The 20,056-nt window shown below is 34.2% G+C and overlaps 1 protein-coding gene across 4 annotated transcripts in view; it reads left to right on the plus strand.

The window, feature by feature from the left end:
- CACNA2D1 (calcium voltage-gated channel auxiliary subunit alpha2delta 1) overlaps window positions 1–20,056 on the plus strand; it is a 514,372-nt gene that overhangs the window by 259,075 nt on the left and 235,241 nt on the right. For all 4 annotated transcript variants that reach the window (XM_049714933.1, XM_049714934.1, XM_033439986.2 and 1 more), the window contains one exon: window positions 10,988–11,047. In XM_049714933.1, the coding sequence (XP_049570890.1) occupies window positions 10,988–11,047 (60 nt within the window). The remainder of the gene's footprint in view (window positions 1–10,987; window positions 11,048–20,056) is intronic.

Below are 20,056 nucleotides of genomic sequence, written 5' to 3' on the forward strand. Positions count from 1 at the left end.
ATTTGGAGGGTTAATAATTCAGGCTGTTTTAAAACTCTTGAATTATGACAAGGGAAATATGGTGATAAACACTTTAGTGATTATTATGTGCTAAAGGATAAGATATATAAAAAAATGATCCTTTACTGACAGGATAAACCTCTTAAGTTAGTTTTCACTTTAGGATATCAAAATAAATTTGGTAGATTTTTTTAATCTGCCCTTCCTGATAATATTTTTTTTCACTTGTTCTCAGTTTATTACTACATATGTAAAATCATAGGTATGCATATATGAAACTAAAGATAAATTACAAATATACGTTCTGTGAACAGATGTATTTATTTCTATTCCTGTGTCTAGTTATGGTCTTTTAAGAGAGTTGAAGCTTTTGGTCTCACCTTCTGTTTTTTCTTAAAAACAAAAGATTAGCAAAAAAATAATTTCAAAGGTACTTCTCATCTATTATACTACATCTTTTTTTATTAATTATGTCAATTTGCATCATTCAATTAAATAGTATTTTTACTCTTTTCATAGACTAGTAAAACTCATGTGAACTTTGCTGCATTCCTAGATTTACAGGAAGGCAGAGCCTCACGCAGAGCATCTGACAGTGAAAAATGGTCTTAACACATCTTTTTCCTTCTTTTTAAAAGTGGTTGCATACTTCACCAGTTTTTTTTATATTACCTGCTTCCTGCAAAATTTGATCACTTTCTTGTAAGTAAAGCAATTTCTCCCTTTCTAACTTGCATAAACTTTTGTGCTTTATGCTGTTTTTGCCAACCAACATATGAAAAACAAAATGAAGCCTGAAGCCTATAAAGGTGCCTGCAAATTGTGAGTAGTGGGCTTATAAGAACTAAGCGAGTTTAACCCACTTAGTATCCTGTATACAAGGAAGAAGGGGAGGAAGGAAGGAGAGAACCGTAAAGACCATAAATTAAGGCAGATTAAGGCAGTGTGTTTCAATAATATATTTCAAAGAAAAAAATTGTAAGAGAAGGTAATTTTAGACCATGGCTAAAGATACAGATACATTGTGCATAAAGAAGATGTGGCACATATATACAAGGGAATATTTAGACTTCTGAATCATCTCCAGTATGTCTGATTTACAAGGTTTGTTTTTTCAAAAAGAGGGCTTTAGGACAAATAGTTTGTTCTCATTTTATTTCCCACAGCTTCAAGAGCTTGCTGTTAAGGTAATAGCATTGTTCTACTTGAACAATGCTATGCATTTTTATTTTAGAACAGTGCTTCTCAAACTTTAGTTCATATTAGAATCCCAGGAAGGTCTTGTTAAAACACAGATTGATAGGACCCACCCCCAGAGCTTCTATTCGGTAGGTCTGGGATGGGATCTAAGAATATGGGTGTCTAACCTTTTCCCAGGTGATGCTGCCCCTGCTGGTCTAGACACACTTTGAGAAGGGTGCAAAATGCAGGCTCAGGAGAGAACTGAAGACAAAATAAAGATTACATCAGTTATTTGATGGTGAAAGTTTGAAGATATGGAGATGGACCAGTGAACATTTTTATGGAAGCAGGCTCAACCAGATATGGTATATCAAGTAGTGGGAAGGATCTGAGATTTTACCCTTCGTGCAAGCTAACAAGCTAGTCAACCACCATCACTGGTTCAGGAGCCTCCCTGAGTTGCACACAATGGATTTCTATGTCCCCACACAGGAGGCAGCATGGGCTTTGTGTTCCCATGGGTAACTCCTGACCATCAAGTCTAGGGGGCCATACTGAGTAGCCCAGGCGGACAGTGCCTATGACATGAGCTTGTGTCACAGCTGAGGAACACTGAACCCTGAACTTGGGAAACCCCACTCTTGTAAAGGGCGCCTACCAGCAAGCCTGCCTAAATTTTACGCCACAGGATTATTTTTATTTTCCTGAGCAACAAATAAATCTGTCCTCTGCCCTGCAGGGAGACACACAAACATTCTTGAGAAAATAATCCAGAGCAGAGGCTGTCCCTGCCTCTGTTCACATGTGGTGCAGAAACATGAGAGACCCATGGAGAATTGTCTCCCAAATGGTGACTGGTTGTAGGATTAATTCAGAGGGAAGAGTGATGACATCATTAAAATCATTTAAGAATCAGAATGGAGGAACTCTGGTTCAGGCAGCCAAAATGGACCCGGGTGGCCATTGTGGATGTGGTTCTTGGATTTCTGAACCTGCATTGGTATTCGACATTTAAAGAATAAGGCAACTGATTATATCGATAGATTAGTTCTAGAATCCCAGAGTGGAATTACGTGGATTAGTCTGGATCCCTATCACATTCACAGCTAAATTCTACTAAATTTTAAGGATCAGGTGGTGATGAATTAATCCAGCCATTTTTAAGAATTAGGTAGTGATGTATTGATTCAGGAATACGCTTGTCATGTGGGAACAAGTTTTGTGGCCTCTCAAAGTATCACGATAACGAATGGTGATAATGTAAGTGAACCTAGTTATAAATCTTGATACAACTGAGATAAAACCTTGACAGGGTTTGAAAATGATTACTTATACATTTCTACACACAGCAGTTGAGCGTCAGCTCTCTGCCACACATTGTGTGAAATACTGGATGTGTACAGACATGAAAGAACTGTGTCCTGTGCCTAATGAACCCGCATTTAGTAGTTTATTGAAAGTGTGTGTGAGGGAGAGAGAGGAGAGGGAAAAGGCAATGAGGGAGCAGGAAGGAAGAGAAAAAAACAGAAGAAGATGGAGAGAGATAAATTACGTGATGGGAGTCAGGCTAGTGTGAGGATAGGGCACTAGTGGGTTATTTTTGTTTCCGTCTATCAAATTGTGCTTCTATTTTGAACGGTGTTTTTCAAAGAGTAATTAAATCCATATGTCTAATATAGCTAAAAATGTTACCCTCTAGAGGAGTGTTTTCAAAGTTAAGTTCATGGAAAAGGTGTATTATATTAAGCATGTAGATTTCTAGGAATGATACCAAGTATAGAATCAGAATCTTTGGATGGTCATGGGGTTGAGTGGGTTTGTATGTGGTCCAGGTGATTTGAACAGGCTTAGCTGGTGATTCTTCTCAGGTGTCAAAGTGTAGAGCTGATGTAGAAATTATATTCAGTTCAACAGTCTTTTAGTTTAGTGTTGGTCCTGTAGAGCCAAGAAAAAGGTAGTGATAATTGCGAGTTGTGTATTAATTTACTTTCACTACTGATAAGAGGGGTTTTGCTGTTCTTACCAGCTGACATCTCCTTTACCTGGCTTATGTATTCCAAGAGTCTGCCAATTTATTTGGAGCTAATTACATCTCTGAATATTAGACTTGAAGCTTTGTGGTTAATTTCAAAAGCATTTCCTGAATATGGCAGATCCAGGCTGAAATCTGTACAACAAGATCCAGAAGCCATGTTCCAAAAGATTTAATTTTCACTGGCCACAAATAGGAGAATAAATGATGACTGGCTTGATTTCAGCAACTTTTATTTATATGTTTTGCATATATTATACGCCCTTAAATCTTACACTAGAAAAAAGAATAGTATTTGTATTATAAAATTTTTATTTCATATAACCTGGAATGAAATCAATTGTAGGAAAATGATAGGCCATCTAAAAGAAATAATCTGTAACCTTACATTGTACCTTATGAGTACAGTATAAGATTTCTATATGATTTGCTTAATATAGTCAAAAATTGATGTTTTGCTATTAATCTTGATAGTCCTCTACTTGTGTCACGGTTCCAGTACATACAGAAGTGTTAAAATATTTGAGTAGACATAAATAGCAAGATTACATACTTTATTTCTACTTGGTCAGTCTACAAATAATTTTAATCAAAATATGTATTAAAAGTTAGATGTTATGTAGTCTTTTCTGTTTCACTTGAGAAGCAATGCTCAAAAAGGCAAAGTCCTTTTTTTTCACCCCTCCATAAACTCAAGAAGATGAACTGATGCTAAGTTATTTTTCCGAGTTCGGTAGAATTCCTCAAGTCATTGGAATATATTTTTCTAAATTAAAATTGGATTTTATTTTTTAAAAAACACGTTTTCTTTGTCTTGGAATCAATTTGGGACTACCCTGCTAGAAAAGTGAAAATGATTTGAAGAAAAGAAAGATAATAATTATAATTATGTGCTCATGTTTCATGTCATTAAAAGCAGAAAGTCTGCAAAAGTATGCTTTAGGCAAGCATAAGTAAACATAAAAACAGAATTTAGTCATCTGTGTAAGAGTGGGCTTGCTAAACCATAGAACCATATTGAAAGGGGATTGTCATGTCTTTGGATAAGTTGCCTTGCTTAAGTGTTGATTTAGCATCTTTCAAACTGCATAAGAAGCGCCTATGAGAACAGAATGATGGTCTCTTGATGGAGAGATGGAACAGGTAGGACTATGTTTACAAATAAAGCCTGTTCTGTGTTCTGACGATAAGGATGCAATAAATGCATAGGCTTTTGGTGCTGAAAAGGGGGCTTAGAGATGGTTCCAGCTTTGTTTCCCTGAGGATTCTTCCCTCCTCCGTGCATTATCTTTACTTTCCAAAACCACCAGCAAACCATTTCTTGAAACTCATTGACATTAACCAAATCTCTTGTCCAATCTAAACCGTCACTTGCAAGTGTGATAGGTTTCACTTTAGACAAATCATTCCCCCCATGAAGCCGGTGTAGTTTCTCTTCAGTATTCAACCTGCATGCAGCCTATTAGAAAGAAGAATCAACAACATCAGTATCAGAAAACGTTCACATAATTTTAAAAAATGCGTGCCACACAATGCCGGAGGATACAGACAAATTCATTTATAGTGATTGCTGTGGGTAGGGAAATTGGTCAAGGGATGAATAAGGTGAACTTCAAGGTTATTTGTACCATTTTATTTTTCACATTAAAAGTTATAAAGACAATTTTAATTAAAGATAAAAGTGAATTCTGGGTGATGAATTCGAGATTGTTTGTTTCTCTACTTTTCAGTGCTTTTAATCTCCTCCCAAACCAAACAAATAAAAAGACCTAAGGCTAAAACTTGTCATTGGCTAGCAGTACTCATTCTTTTTAGAATCCTTCCTGTTCTTTATTTTTGAGACATTGCCATTCTTGATAAAAGCAATATTTTAAAAAATTTATTCACCATGTCACTGATTCCACTGTAACTAAACTAAAACGAACAAATGTATATTGTAACCGTTAAGAAAGCATCTGTCGAACACTGATCCTATGATGTTAAGTGTGTGTGAGAGTGTATGTTATATAGGATATGATATATGGTATATGAATGTGTGGCAGTTCCCTTTAGAAGCAGGAACTGAGTCCTGTAGTTTTTCCTAAACACTTCTACGTAGCAAGTGCTAAGTAAATGTCTGTTGAATAAGAGCAAATGCACACTGTACTTCTTCTCCTCCCAGTCAGGATGTATATTTACCTATAGCGATCACAGTCATCAGGTGTCAAAACATGGCAAAGGTAAAACTCATCCTACTTAGCCTATTCAATTTTTATAACTTTTCTCAAATCTCAGCTTCTGGCCTGGCTTCTTTAGCCAATAGATCTTTTTCAAAGTACCAATAATGTTCCTTTATAAAAATGTTTTAAACAATACATAAGTATAGCAGGTGTGATTTTTAAAAAAGTATAAAGCAATTTCTCTACACGTGAAGATTTTTATACTAAACTCCTTGTTCACTAGGATATAACAAGTTGTTAGAAGGCTTTGGTAGAATTCTGCTGGGTATATATATTTATATGAATTTAAAGAAACATTGTTTATACGTTGTTTTATGTGAATTTAAGTGAATATTTTGCATTGTTTCCCATTATTTGGTGAAAGTTATTAGAAAGAAAAGAGTATTTTTACCTTTTAGATGGAACATTATACTAAATATTCATGGGGTTATGATGTTATCTTTTCTATTGAGGTCTTCAAGCTTTCTATCACCTTAAGAAATGCAAAAGAAATGTGACACCTCAATCTTTTTTTTTTTTTTTTTAGTATTTCAGGAAATGAGGTGAGAAAGCAGAACATAATGATCTCCTCTCCTTTCTCATTTTATTTGTAGTAAAAATAAAATGAAATAAACTGAAGAACTCATTTTATTGACTACTGTATTAAACTGCTATATTCCCTAAATTGCATTTGCTTTTGGCCCACCCTATAGTTCCATAGATAAGAGCTTTCTTGCAGAGCAAAATACAGTGAAAATTTAGGGGCCATTAAGATGTTTTCATTCATTTCACTCACTTATGTACCTATTGAAGTGGTCATCAGTGAGTACAGTTTTAACATATTCTGTTCTAGGTATTTGTGTCTGTAGATTCATATGGAAGTAAAACTTTGATATATGGTTTTGAGCATACCAATAGAAAATATATCAAATAAATATTATTGTTAAATGCTGAAAAATGTTAAGTCCATTGCCTACATCCTGTAGTTAGTGAATAGCAGCACCAAAATTGTAAACCAGATGTGTCTGATTCAAAAGCGCATGCTTATTTTAGCTATACTCCAAAGTTATTCATGGCACCTGTACATTTTTCTTCAGAACATAGAAGTCTGTTCTTTGACGTAAGTTTGCTATTTTCAATAGATATTGTTAGACCATTCACATGATTATCCTGATTATTTTGATACGTTAAGAGCATTTGATGAGGTTAGGGAAAACTTGTCAACAGAGGCATAATACAATAATTTGTTCATCCTTATTGGGTGTTAGCTATTTGAACATTAATCATATAACACACACATATTTTACTGGTAAGTCTGAAAAATCTTGACATACACTAGCCAAAGAAATTGTTTTGAATTAGAGATGTTTCTTTGAATGATATTTCAATTCTTGATATTATTAATATAAGTACCAACATTGTTGGAGTCTAATGGAACTGTCATATGATCCCTGAAGGTTTACTTTCAAAACTATCAAAAGAAAATTCTTTGTAATTAAATGTTTCAGAGAACTTTATCTTTCATCTGCAATAAACACACAGTCTAGGAAGCAAGTTATTTACAGGTTTGGAAAATACTCTTATTTCCAAGAAAAAAATACATTTAAGTATTGTTAAGGAGAATGATAGAATTATTTCTTTTTATACTGTACAGTTATACTGCTTTTATTAAACTTTCATATCACTTGCCAGATGCAATGCTAGTGGAAGAGATAAAGATGACAAAAAGGTGAAGGTTGAGAATGAATAGGCCTTCAAGGGAGCTGATCTTTCTCTGATCTGATAAAACCTTTCCCATTATCTATTTCTTTCTTTTTTGTTTTTCTTTTTTTCCTTGCAGATCACTGCATATCAAGAGCCTTTTCTCTGAATAGCAGCATTCTCTCAGGATTTGAGGGCAAGACTTATATAAAGATAGTTTCCAAATTGACATACGACATGTTGTGCTGTTTTTAGAATTTGCCTTTAGAAAATTCTAAAAATTACTGGGAAGTTTTCCATTAATCTGAAATAGTTTTCTACCAGTGTTTTTTATTTTGATACTACTATGTCTTCATGTATTCTATGAATGCCAAGTGATGTTAACACTTTGATGGGTTTAGTGGGAACTAAAGATTGGTCTTGTGGAATAAGAATAAGCTTTGGAGTCGGAAAGCTTATGTTCAAGTCCATTTCGTTAAACTTGTGAGTCCTTAAAAGTCTTTAAAATGAGTTTTTATTTTAAATGCTCAAACCAGTAGGTAGGTAGGGATGTACATATTATTATTACGTTTATGACATTGTATATATACTTATCATTCCATACCCAAAGGATTTTCATATATACATGTGCTGTTTCATTTATAATAAAGCCGTTTAATGAAACTTTCTCACTTACCTTAATATGAGCAGAATTTTCAATTTTCTGTTGTAGGTATTTATGCTGAACTGGGTTTTTTGTTTCTCTCTGATTCTCCGCCTGGTTTTAATGTTTGATACTATATTAAACTGTACTGTGAATTAAATGAGAAAAGATACATTTTCTTTTTCTGAAGTAGGTTATTGCTGTGGGTCTATTTTTATATATCTATAGCTAACTATGGAAACAGGGATGTCCTACCGAGCAAATATTCACATTTTATTAGGTAGGAATTTTATCAGTCTTAACACAATTTGCCTGTGGCATTTAACGGTAGGTCATTGGCTTTAAAAATAAAATATCACTTGACTAGAATAGAAGTTAATTAGGGACTTGCAGTGTCCAGAAGACATGCCAGTTTTCTATGAGTCATGACTAGCTGGTCTTTTGCCACAAGAAAAAGCACCATCAGCAACTATTTGTATCACTCCCCGAGGTAGGCTAAGTCTCTAAAGTTCTGTATTTTGGTTTGTTGTGAAATCTGCTAGGTAAAAAAAAAAAAAAAATTCCTAATTTCTTCATGAAAAAAGAAGATAATAGTAGTGCATTTTCATGATTATGTATCCCTGGATTTCCAAGCTGGGGATATATAATATTTAGCAACTTTCCAGCTCTAAACTAACCTTCTAAAATACACTTTTTTTTTCTTATACATAACTACAGGTCTTTAGGTTTCTAAAACTCTCTCAGAATCTTGCAATAAATATCATTTACTTGATAAAATTAGTGTTTATATATATTAGAAATAAAGATGATTTGGACTCTCCTCCCCCTAGGAGAATTGTCTGATAGTTTGTGACCATTGTTCATCCCTCTTTAACTTTTTTTTTCTAGAAATAATTAACTGTGATGATTACTGTCACTCTGGCTTATTAAACATGGATTAAGTTCATATTATAAGCCATGTGATTCTGAGTCAGATCATTAAGTTATACCTTCTCCTGCTCTCCAGAGTAAAGAACAGCATGGTTGAGTTAGAGCTGGTGTCTTGCAAACCACGTATGGCATTGTGGGTGAATGCCCCCCAATGTGTTTTGTTTGTTGGGTGGCAGCCTCCTTCTGTGTGTCTCGTGAGGAAAACATGTTAATATCCCTCTTCAACACATTTTAGAGTTCTAATATTTCTTAATCTAAAAAAATATTTAACTTATTTATATTTTACCCAGTATTTTGTTTAAATTCACAAAATGCTTAATTTTATTATTGGCCCCATACATATGAACAATTTAGTTGTTCTTATGTGGCCTGTTAAAAATGAGGGAAGACTTACGTTCTGAATTTTGTCAAGAATATGCCTTTGTGTTATTTTCTCATCTGTCTTTTCTTTTTCTATCTTCCCTACTAAAGTTTTCCTATAAAGAAATGGCTTCCATTTCCATTTGTTTTGCCATTTTATTCACTTTTTTGCAACATTTTCACACAGAATTTGAGTTTCCAAAAATATTGTGATAAATATTACTGAGATGTATACATTTTTCCCTTGGTTTTTCTCTGTTTAGGTTTTTGACCTTGTAGGGATAGAGAACCTTTTCTGGGTTACTCTCCCTGCTACAATATCTTACATTTACTAGCTTCTTTTATGTTCCCTTGCTGTCTAGTAGTTGATAAACTGAAACCATTGTCATTGAAGCACACTGGAGAATTTTTCCTTTAAATTGATTTAGTTTAGGGGTTCTTAACTTGAGATTTCCCACTAGGCAGTATTTTTTAGTCATTGGTAATACCTATGTAAGAGTTTAGAAAAATGATTATAATATTAAAGAAGAGGGAATAAAAGCCAATACACTAATATAAAACTAGTCGAAAGGGATGTTTCCATTCCCCAGTGTGGGCAAGACTTCCACATCAAGAGCACACACTGAAGTATAGTTCATAGTGAAAGATCAAAAACGTGAATCAACAAACCACTATGAGATTATACTTTTCTAAAACCTAACCTGATCATTTCTATCTCCTAATAAATGAGTTTAATACATTTATTATATTTACTGATATACTTGTCCCATTTTGCCTGTCTCCTAGCTGTGTGGGGGGCAGGCTACAGGTGAACTCAGTACTCAAGGGACACAGTGTACAAATGGAATCTTAATTGTCCTTCATAGTTAGATAGCTGACGTGTATATTTGCTTACTGTCTGCCAGGCACTGTTCTAAGCACTTTATATATAGTATCTCATTTAATCCTTTCAACAACCCATGAGGCAGATTTTGACATTATTCCTATTAGAAAAGGGGAGGAGAGACTTAACTTCTCCGAAGTTTGCACAGCTGGTATGCAGCAGGGTTGGTATTTAAACCCAGGCAGTCAGGTTTCAAATCTGTTCTTAATCACTAAATGTTACTGTGTCTTGTGAAAGTTTAGCACACGGAGAATATGATAATAACACTGGAAAATACAAAGAGAAAACTCTAAAAAGTATTAGACAAGGGGGAAAAAAAAGAATTTATCCACAAAAAGTCATTAGCAGGCTGACAATAGGCATTTCATCTCCAGCTGAACCTAACGGAATAACATTTTAAAAGTGCTAAAGGAAAATAGGTCAGGCTAGAATTCTCCAACGACTTTGGCATATAAGAGTGAAGGGGAAATAAAGCCTTTTCAGATGTGTGGATTATGATTGTTTGTTACTCATGGGTATTTGAATAAACTCTTAAGAATGTACTTTAGCAAGGAGAAAATTATTACATTTTTGTGGCTTTTGGTAAAAAACTAAAAATGCTATTAAGAAGGTGCCTCTACAGCACTTAGCACATACTTATTGATTCTCATTGTTATTACATTTCCAGTTATATAGAAATATATGCTATAAAGGTATTTATGAAAAGCAATATTCTACTAGGATTAATATAGTGATCAAAGCCTTTTTTTAAAAAAAACAAATGAAATGTTAGTCATTGATAGAAAGCACTGGAAGTGGACACTACTGCCAGTGATGGCAGAGGTAGTAAACTTAATGGTATTCAAGAATACTATGCTATTTATATTACTGAAGAGTTAATATATATGTATCAACTTCAATAAATTAAAGTATTAAATGATTTAGAATTTATGAATCACAAATAAGGAATCTCTTCTTTTTTATGTGTCTTAATAATTGATTTGAAAACCCAAGCACTGTATAACAATTATGTATTCATGTGGTCATTTGAATTCTAAGATTTCTTGTTTTCTTTCCAGCGCCTGGCTTTGGAAGCCGAGAAAGTTCAAGCAGCCCACCAGTGGAGGGAGGATTTTGCAGTAAGGACCCTTTTTAACCACTTGATTTAATAAGTACATCGATGTTTTGTGTTTGGATAATTATGATTTCATTTAAAATATTTTTTTTAGTGATGGACTCTTAAGGTATTATGGGACCAAAAACAAGTAGCTGTACTTCGTTGCTTTAAAAAAACACCTTGAAATATTCTCATACTCAAAGGTATTTATAAAATTAATAACAGAAAAATAACATTAAATTATAGCATTTGAATAATCTTTATAGGTATTATGAATATACTAATTGAAAAACAAGTGACATTTTTTAAGAAGTGACATGCATATTGTAGTCACTTTGACAGTGGGCAATGCAATTAAAGTTAGAACAGATGCATTAAAGCCTCTTAAAATTTAACTTGCTCCACATTAGTTAGAAGTTATCCTTCGTCTGCTCTGGTCTGCTTTTAGAAACGTCAGCTGATATTAACTTCTGCACCTATTTTTTTGATAAACTGCTTTTGTGCTCCAAGAGTCACTGGGCTAGTTATACAAATTGCAGAAATTCTTCTTGTGATGAGTTCCTTCCCTCCTTCCTTCCTTCCTCCCTCCCTCCATCTCATCTCTAGCTATCTGTTATATCTTCTTGCATCCATGGTACACAATGAAGAAGCCTGATCTTAATAGTTAAAATACTTCTGTTACATATTTGAATTGTATCATTTATAGTGAAAATCTCTTTAGTTTCTTTTTTTTTTTAACATCTTTATTGGAGTATAATTGCTTTACAATGTTGTGTTTCTGCTGTATAACAAAGTGAATCAGCTGTATGTATGCATATATCCCCATATCTCCTCCCTCCTGTGTCTCCCTCCCACCCTCCCTATCCCATCCCTCTAGGTGGTCACAAAGCACCGAGCTGATCTCCCTGTGCTACGCAGATGCTTCCCACTAGCTATCTATTTTACGTTTGGTAGTGTATATATGTCCATGCCACTCTCTCACTTCGTCCCAGCTTACCCTTCCCCTGCCCTGTGTCCTCAAGTCCATTCTGTATGTCTGCGTCTTTCTTCCTGTCCTGTCCCTAGGTTCTTTAGAACCTTTTTTTTTTTAGATTCTATATATATATATATATATATATATATATATATATATATATATGTCAGCATACAATATTTGTTTTTCTCTTTCTGACTTACTTCACTCTGTATGACAGACTCTAGGTCCATCCGCCTCACTACAGATAACTCAATCTCGTTTCTTTTTATGGCTCAATAGTATTCCGTTGTATATATGTGCCACATCTTCTTTATCCATTCATCCGTTGATGGACACTTAGGTTGCTTCCATGTCCTGGCTATTGTAAATAGAGCTGTAGTGAACGTTGTGGTACATGACTCTTTTTGAATTATGGTTTTCTCAGGGTATATGCCCAGTAGTGGGATTGCTGGGTCGTATGGTAGTTCTATTTTTAGTTTTTTGAGGAACCTCCATACTGTTCTCCATAGTGGCTGTATCAATTTACATTCCCACCAACAGTTCTTTAGTTTCTGATCAAAGAAAAATTCCAGACAGCTCATTTGGGGGCTGTTAACCCCCCTCGCCCCATTTAAAGTACGATTAGAGTTTGAGTGACAGCTTGATAATACTGTTCAATTGTCTTTGGATGTTTTGCAAGACATCTCAGATTTGAAGGTAAGAAAGTTGTGGTTCAATAGAACACTAAACTGAGGTTTAGGAGTTGACACTTTCACTTCGTGTTTATGTGATTTTATTGTCTATCAAAGGCAAATATAGAAAATGATACTTCATTCACTAATAATATAGGATAACAGTTAAATAGTATTTCATGCTTGATGATTCTGATATTATTTATTTTTACTGTCTTTTCCACAGATTTATATTTCTTAAGTAAACTCTTAGTCTGCTCAGTTGAGACTCTATTTGACTGTCAGTTTGATTCTTTCGCCTGAATTGGTCGTATTGCTTGCTTTGTTGGTATCATGTAGGTACTGGCTTAATCCACAATTGTTTGTTATAGGTACATTAAGAAAGATCAATATGTCATCCATAATACATAAAGAAAAAATCAGCGATTAAGTTAAAAACACAACCTTTCTGAGTATAGAGGACAAATTTTAAGCTCATCCAGAGAAGATGTTACAGTGCAGTTTGTTGCTGTAAGGAAAGTAAACCTGCATTTTTTTGTGTGTCTTGAATAGACCAAAAACAGCCAAAGTAATTTATCCCAATAAATATCCATTCGAGAACTAATAATTAGTGACATTTACTTTTCTTCTCCATCTTAGAGGTGGCATAGTAAAAGCAGTGTAAAGGCATAATAGTTGTGAAGTTAGATGTTGTATTTTGCCTAGTCTTGGTATATAAATTGGCGCTGTTTTAGTTTAAATCCTGAGTACTTCTGAGAATCCAAAAAATCATTAAGTTCATCAAATCAGATTGCATAGTATATAGATTCTATTGCTGTTTCAAAAAGCTTTTCTTGCATTAAGGGAATTTGGTAATATTTCATGTAGTCGTTTATTGGTTGTATGTCTTTTCCAGCTTTCTAGGGAGAAATGATGTGTTAAAAGTAACTTTACAAATAGGAATGTAGTATATAAAGTTTCCTTCCCGGATATATTGGCTCATTAACATGAAGTTAACATTTTGGCAGTGATTTATTTTTCCTTACAAAAGTAATGGGTGACCACTGTAGATGACACAGCAACTCTCAGTGTGTGCTAGCCATTACTCTATTTTACTGAATCCAAACCATCATCAATTGTAAGGGTAAGAAAGAAAAAAAGAAGCTAATTAAATTGTGATGCACTAACAATTTTAAGCAGTATTCATATTTGTCGGATGTCAAAATGTGTAAAAATTTACCTTGAACCGTAACTCCTTTTATCTGTTCTCTCAGTGCCTATATCCAAACAGAAGTATTGCTAGGAAAAGTCATGCAAGAGGACAAATCAGTTCCACAATGACACAGATACCATTACTAGATCTTCTATGGTTAAATAGAAAATACATTGTTTACCCAGTAAATGTTAGGAGTTCTTAGCAAATAGTCGTCACCGTGTGGGAGAATTCTTGAACAAATTCTGTTTTAAATTTCCCCTTAGGTCACCTCACAATTTATTTAGGACTTGTGAATGTACTGATTGACATTAGAAGAGACTGTTAAAGGGAAAACAAATTAGAGAACTTTAGAGCCCTGTCAACTCATTTCCCCAGTACCCTTCTTGATGGACTGTAAATGATGTTCACAGGACACATATCTGTCACAGTTTGCATGTGGACAATTGATATTTTCCCTAAAGCGTTTACAATAGCACTTCCCTTTGAAATACCATAGGTGATAGGCAGTTGAGATAGTAGTGATTTTATATTTGAAGAATAGAACCCGAAAGAAGATTGCCTTCAAATTCAAATAAGTAAATAGTGCAAAAATAAGCGACCCTTTTTCCCTTTTTCCTTGTTTCTTTTCTGATAAACTAGATGATGATTCAGTTCATATACATACAATAAGGTTAAACACATCCTTCAGGACCATAATAAAAATCAAATTCATGCATGGTTGGAAATTAGAAATCATCAACATTAAATGTCTCTTTTTTTGTGATTACATACAAAACAATCAGAAATTTTGTCAATATCTTAACCAAACATTTAAAAATGTTTAATTTGAAGTTAAATGCTGCCATACTCCAGAAGGTCCTTGTTTTAAACTTTATAAGCCTTTTATCTTCTAAGGCATTTAACTATGCATCAGTGCAATACTTCTTTAATGCCACCCTTTAATAATTTAACACTAGGATGATTTAGAAGGCAGAAATAATTTCCTAAAAGGTACATTAGCATTTCAAAATGAAATATAATATGCCGATTCTTCCCTCTAGTATAAGTAGGGAAGTTTCATTAACATTACTTAGGCAAAATGTTGATTAACATTCTGTACTCTGTAGTGTAGAGAAATCTCAAGAACAACAAGAACAAAAGGCAAAATACTAAAATGCTGGCAACAAGAAAGGGCTCCTGTAATTCACACTCTCCCTCAGCTCCACTCAATTCCCAATTGGATGTACAATTGAGGGAACAAAGGGCATACACTTTAAATGGATCAAGATTTATGCGGTCATGCATTTACAAGTTCAAACCAATATTTGTAAATAAGCTGTGTCTACCAGCTGCCTTTCAGGTCTGCATGCAACTTACTGGCATTAAAGGGCACCTCTCATGTCACTTATGATGGACAAATTATTTTATTAAGGGCAGGTGGGAGAAGGAAAAAGGAGCTTGGAAAATTAATTGTTCTGCATAAAATAATTGCTATTATTTCTACTGAACAGATCTTTTCCAGTTGCTTTTGAAATCTCTTTTGATTGCATTGCAATGGTTGGTTAACTAAAGCAATTTTGTTTCCAACTAAGCCTGCGATATTAATTGTACGTACACATGTATAAACATAAGGGGTGCCTAATTTGTATTTTAATAAGTAGGATCTTTATGTATGGCTTATTAACATCGGCTTGTTATTGTGAATGCTGAGCACAGACAGTCTAGAAATTGGGCAGTAAATAAAACATTTAGGGAGCCTTTTTTAGCTCCAGCTTTACAGAGAAACTAAATTAGATGGTGGGAATTTTTCTAGTGAAGTTGAATGTTATTGAGTGTTAATCAGGCTAATTTAATTCTCCTAATTGAGTTTTAATTATATACATATATTTTTTAAAAATTACCTTACTCAAATCATATTTTGAAATGTTGCTTTAAAAGTTGTACTGTGTAGAATTTTGTGTTTATATGAGTTAAATTAATAGGCACTGGCATTCTATATTTTATTATTTCATCTATCCTAATCATTTCATGAAATAACATCACCTCTGTTGATTGCAGCACAAACATTTGTGACTATGGGAACTAGGAAATCATACTGTATTTATTTTGGTTACAATATATAAAGAGAAACACTATTCTAAATTATAATTGTGCAGGTTCAGGATACAGAAGTGCTGGCTTTTTAGGAATAACAAGTGGGGAGTACTTACAGACAATGGAATATTATTCGGCACTAAAAAGAAATGATCTATCAAGCCATGAAAACACGTGGAGGAACCTAAAATGCATATTACTAAATTAAAGAAGCCAATCTGAAAAGACTACATACGATATGATTCTAACTATGTGACAGTCTGGAAAAGGCAGAACTATTGCTAAGGAAAAAGAAAAAAGACAATCAACCCCAAATGGAGACACATATGCTAAGCCCCACATCACCAAACCATGACTTAACTTACAGTTTCAACTCTCCTAGAAATGGAATCTTAAACCAATTGGTCAGGAATTACCTGATGAGCCCTAGTTAGGAATCTGCCTGATATAGACCCCTGCCATCCTCGAAAGGACAGTAACCTTGCAATAACCAACCTGCCTTTTTTGCCTAGTACAATTTCCTTTTCCCCACTCTCTTCTGCTGTAAAAGTCTTTCATTTTGTACAGTTCCTCAGAGCTCCTTTCTGTCTGATAGATTGGATGCTGCCTGATTCAAATTGATTTTTGCTCAAATAAACTCTTAAAATTAAAAAAAAAAAGTAGGGGGGAGTGGCATTGTCTTAATGAATGAATGAATTTAATAGATTATCAAAATGATTTTAGTCTCTAGCTGGATTTAGTCTTTCTTAGTTTCTACATTTGGTTGAATTGTCCTTTTGGAATCAAGAGCTTACATATTATGCAACAGTTCTTATGTAGAGAAACAATCAATTTTTTACTACTACTTTTTTTAAAGAGTTTTGTCAGTTTCTCCTCATCATCAAGATAGATGAAAAGGAGCCACAATGCAAAACTGATTTACCCTCAAATTGTGGGAAACCGTTCTAGGAGAAAAGAGCCAGGCAAATTCATGGTACCATATTCTTTTTGCTAACACATACATATAAATGCCCATGGTAAGAGCATTATAAGATAGCAGAGTAGAAAATAGTAACTGTGGGCTTTAAATTATTAATTATCCTGGATGATAACCCCTCTCTTTTGTTTCTTATGTTGAATAAAAGAAGAAGCAAAATATTTATCCAGTAATTACCTAGCCAATAATCTTGGTTTTATTTTTAATAATGTTTAATATGTTCTAATGATCTTCCTCTTCTCAGTATTATTTCTTTTAAAACGAAGGTCACATGATAGCACATGATGATACATTAGAACTCCCTAAGTAAGACATCATGACAGCATGTCCTGGGATAATGCAAACTTAGATCTAATTGGAGCTGGGTAAATTTCTTTCTTTCTTTTTTGTCCCGCTCTCAGGAAGGTAGAGAGGAGTTAGAAAGGGCAGGCATCTCTAACTTGGGAAATGGGGAGGTGGATGGGGTCTTCATGTTTTTCAAGTCTAATCTGCTGCCTCAGTGTCCTGGTATTGAGCTGATGAAAACATTGTTAAATTAGTGGGAGATTCCAGGAATTGCTGCCAATATTCTAAAAATTGTAGCCATGAAGAACACACAAATATCAATACCTCATTGATATTTAAGCTAGAGTTATTTATTGCCATCTGCAGGTATCAAATTGTAGTTGTCACAAGAGAGCTTTTGAACTTAGGTATTTCATTAACCTCTCTATAACTTGAGCTACATTTAATTAAAATTTTTGGACACCACTTATTTGCATTAAGGTGGGGTTTACTATATTAAAAATGTCTCAACCACAAAAGAACTAAAAAAATGAAGAAAAATGTATAAGCATTAAAAATTACTGCATAGTTTACAAAGATTTGCTCTATAAACTTTTGTCCACTTCATTTCCTTATTTAAAAATCTTCAGTTACTTTCCATTTAGCATAAATGATATACAGGCCCTTCATGATCTGGCCCCATCTTATTTTTCATACATTTCTACTGGAACATTTCCCCAGCAGCTATTACCGTTCTCCTGAAATTCTGAGTCCCAAACAGAGTAAATTATTTGATGGTTCCCTAAGACAATATTCTTTCCTTCATCCTCAGACCTTTTGATAATCTCTGCCTAGAAATCTCTCTCATCTCTCCCCAATTTCCTTTTGGCTTTGATCCACCAATCTTGGATTTGTTGTCTGTTTTATATGGCCCTCTAATGTCTAGTATATATTCATATTCAAGTACGTACTCCCTGTATAATTTTCCTTTTTCCACATTTTTTCAGCACTAAAATGTAAACTTCCTGGGGATAAGAACTTTGGCTAAAGCATTACTAAAAAAACTGTAGTCTAGTACAATGCATAATAGACATAATAGTACAATGCAGTAGCCTATAAGTAATTTTTAAACTAAAAATAGTTACTTGTAGTGCTGAGGTATCTATTTTTATTCTAAATATTTATTGTCAATTTCACTGGAGAAATAATAAAAAAAAAACTTGGTTTAAACTGTACTTTTTAAAAGTCTGAATATATTTGCCCGTAGCTGTGACATAGTTACAGAACACTGGGCTTGGAGTTATGCAAATCTATACTTCAAATGTTGGCTTTGCCACTAACTTGCAATACAATTTTAGAAAAATAACAGTCTTTTGAATATCAGTTTATGTAAAAACTCTTAGTTCTGTAGTCTCCACCAGCATAATTATTTTTGTAAGATGCTCTGTGCTTGCCCTATTTCCCTACGAAGGAAGATATTTTCTAGAAACCTTGTGGTATGTCCCAGGTGTTCACACACAGGTTGACACAAGTCCCTAGATGGCTGTTTGCCTAGTCCAGCAAGTATCTGCCGGCTCCCATGACTGTGGTGCTCGATTTGCTGTCGTTGCTCCAGTGAAAGAATACCACTCTGCTCAGGCTGCTGTCAACTGATGCATCCCAAACTGCAAAGCACTTGAACTTGAGTCATAGTGTAGTCTGTGCAGAAAGAAGGGTGAATGACCCTATTTCCAGCCATAGATTTTTTTTCAAACTAGATAAATCATATTTTAATGTACTATTTAAAAAAGTCAAAGTTCATAAGAAAATCAGTGAACAAAATATTAAATTTATTTTTCTTTAAAAACATTTCATTGTGATAAGAGCACAACATGAGACCTACCCTCTTAACAAAGTGTACAATACATTATTATTGACTACAAGTACAGTGTTGTACAGTAGATCTCCACAGCTATTTATCTTGTGTTGCTTAGTTGAAATTTTATGCCTGTTGATTACTAACTCTCATTTCTCCCTCCTCCCCAGCCCCTGGTAACCACCATCCAGTCGTTGATTTTATTGACTATTTTAGGTAACTCATGTAAGTGGAATCATGCAGTATTTGTCCTTCTGTGTCTGCCTTATTTCACTTAGCTTAATGTCCTTGAAGTCCATGCATATTGTATTGTAGAATCATCTACTTTTTAGAGGCTGAACAATATCGTATTATATGTATATACCACATTTTTTAATATCCATTCATCTGTAGATGGACATTTAGCTTGTCTCCACATCTTAGCTACTGTGAATAAGGGTACAATGAAAATGGGAGTGTTAATAATATTTCTTCCAGATCCTGATTTTAAGTCTTTTGGATATATATCCAGAAGTGGGATTGCTGGATTATATAGCAGTTCTAGTCTTAACTTTCTCGAGAAACCATACTGTTTTGTGTAGCGGCTACACCATTTTGCATTCTCACCAACAGTGTGCAAGAGTTCCAGTTTCTCTACATCCTTGCCAATGCTTGTTGGTTGTCTGATGGATTAAAGACTTAAAGGTAAAACCTGAAACTCTAAGACTTCTAGACCAAAACATAGAGGAAAAGTTTCATGACATTGTTCTTGGCAATGATTTTATGGATATGATACCAAAGCATAGGCAACAAAACCAAAAAGAAACAAGTGGCACTATATAAAACTAAAAAGCTTCTGCACAGCAAAGGGAACAATCAACAGAGTGCAAGGCAACCATGTATCTGATAAGGGGTTAATCTCCAAAATGTATAAGGAACCCATACAACCCATTAACAAAAATTACAACCCTAGACAGTTTTAATCACCAGACTCTGAAGCTAGTTCTCATATTCTCATTTATTTAATTCTTCTCCCAAAGAA

This window comes from Orcinus orca, chromosome 9 (assembly GCF_937001465.1).
Source record: "Orcinus orca chromosome 9, mOrcOrc1.1, whole genome shotgun sequence".
In the NCBI taxonomy this organism is placed as follows: Eukaryota; Metazoa; Chordata; class Mammalia; order Artiodactyla; family Delphinidae; genus Orcinus; species Orcinus orca.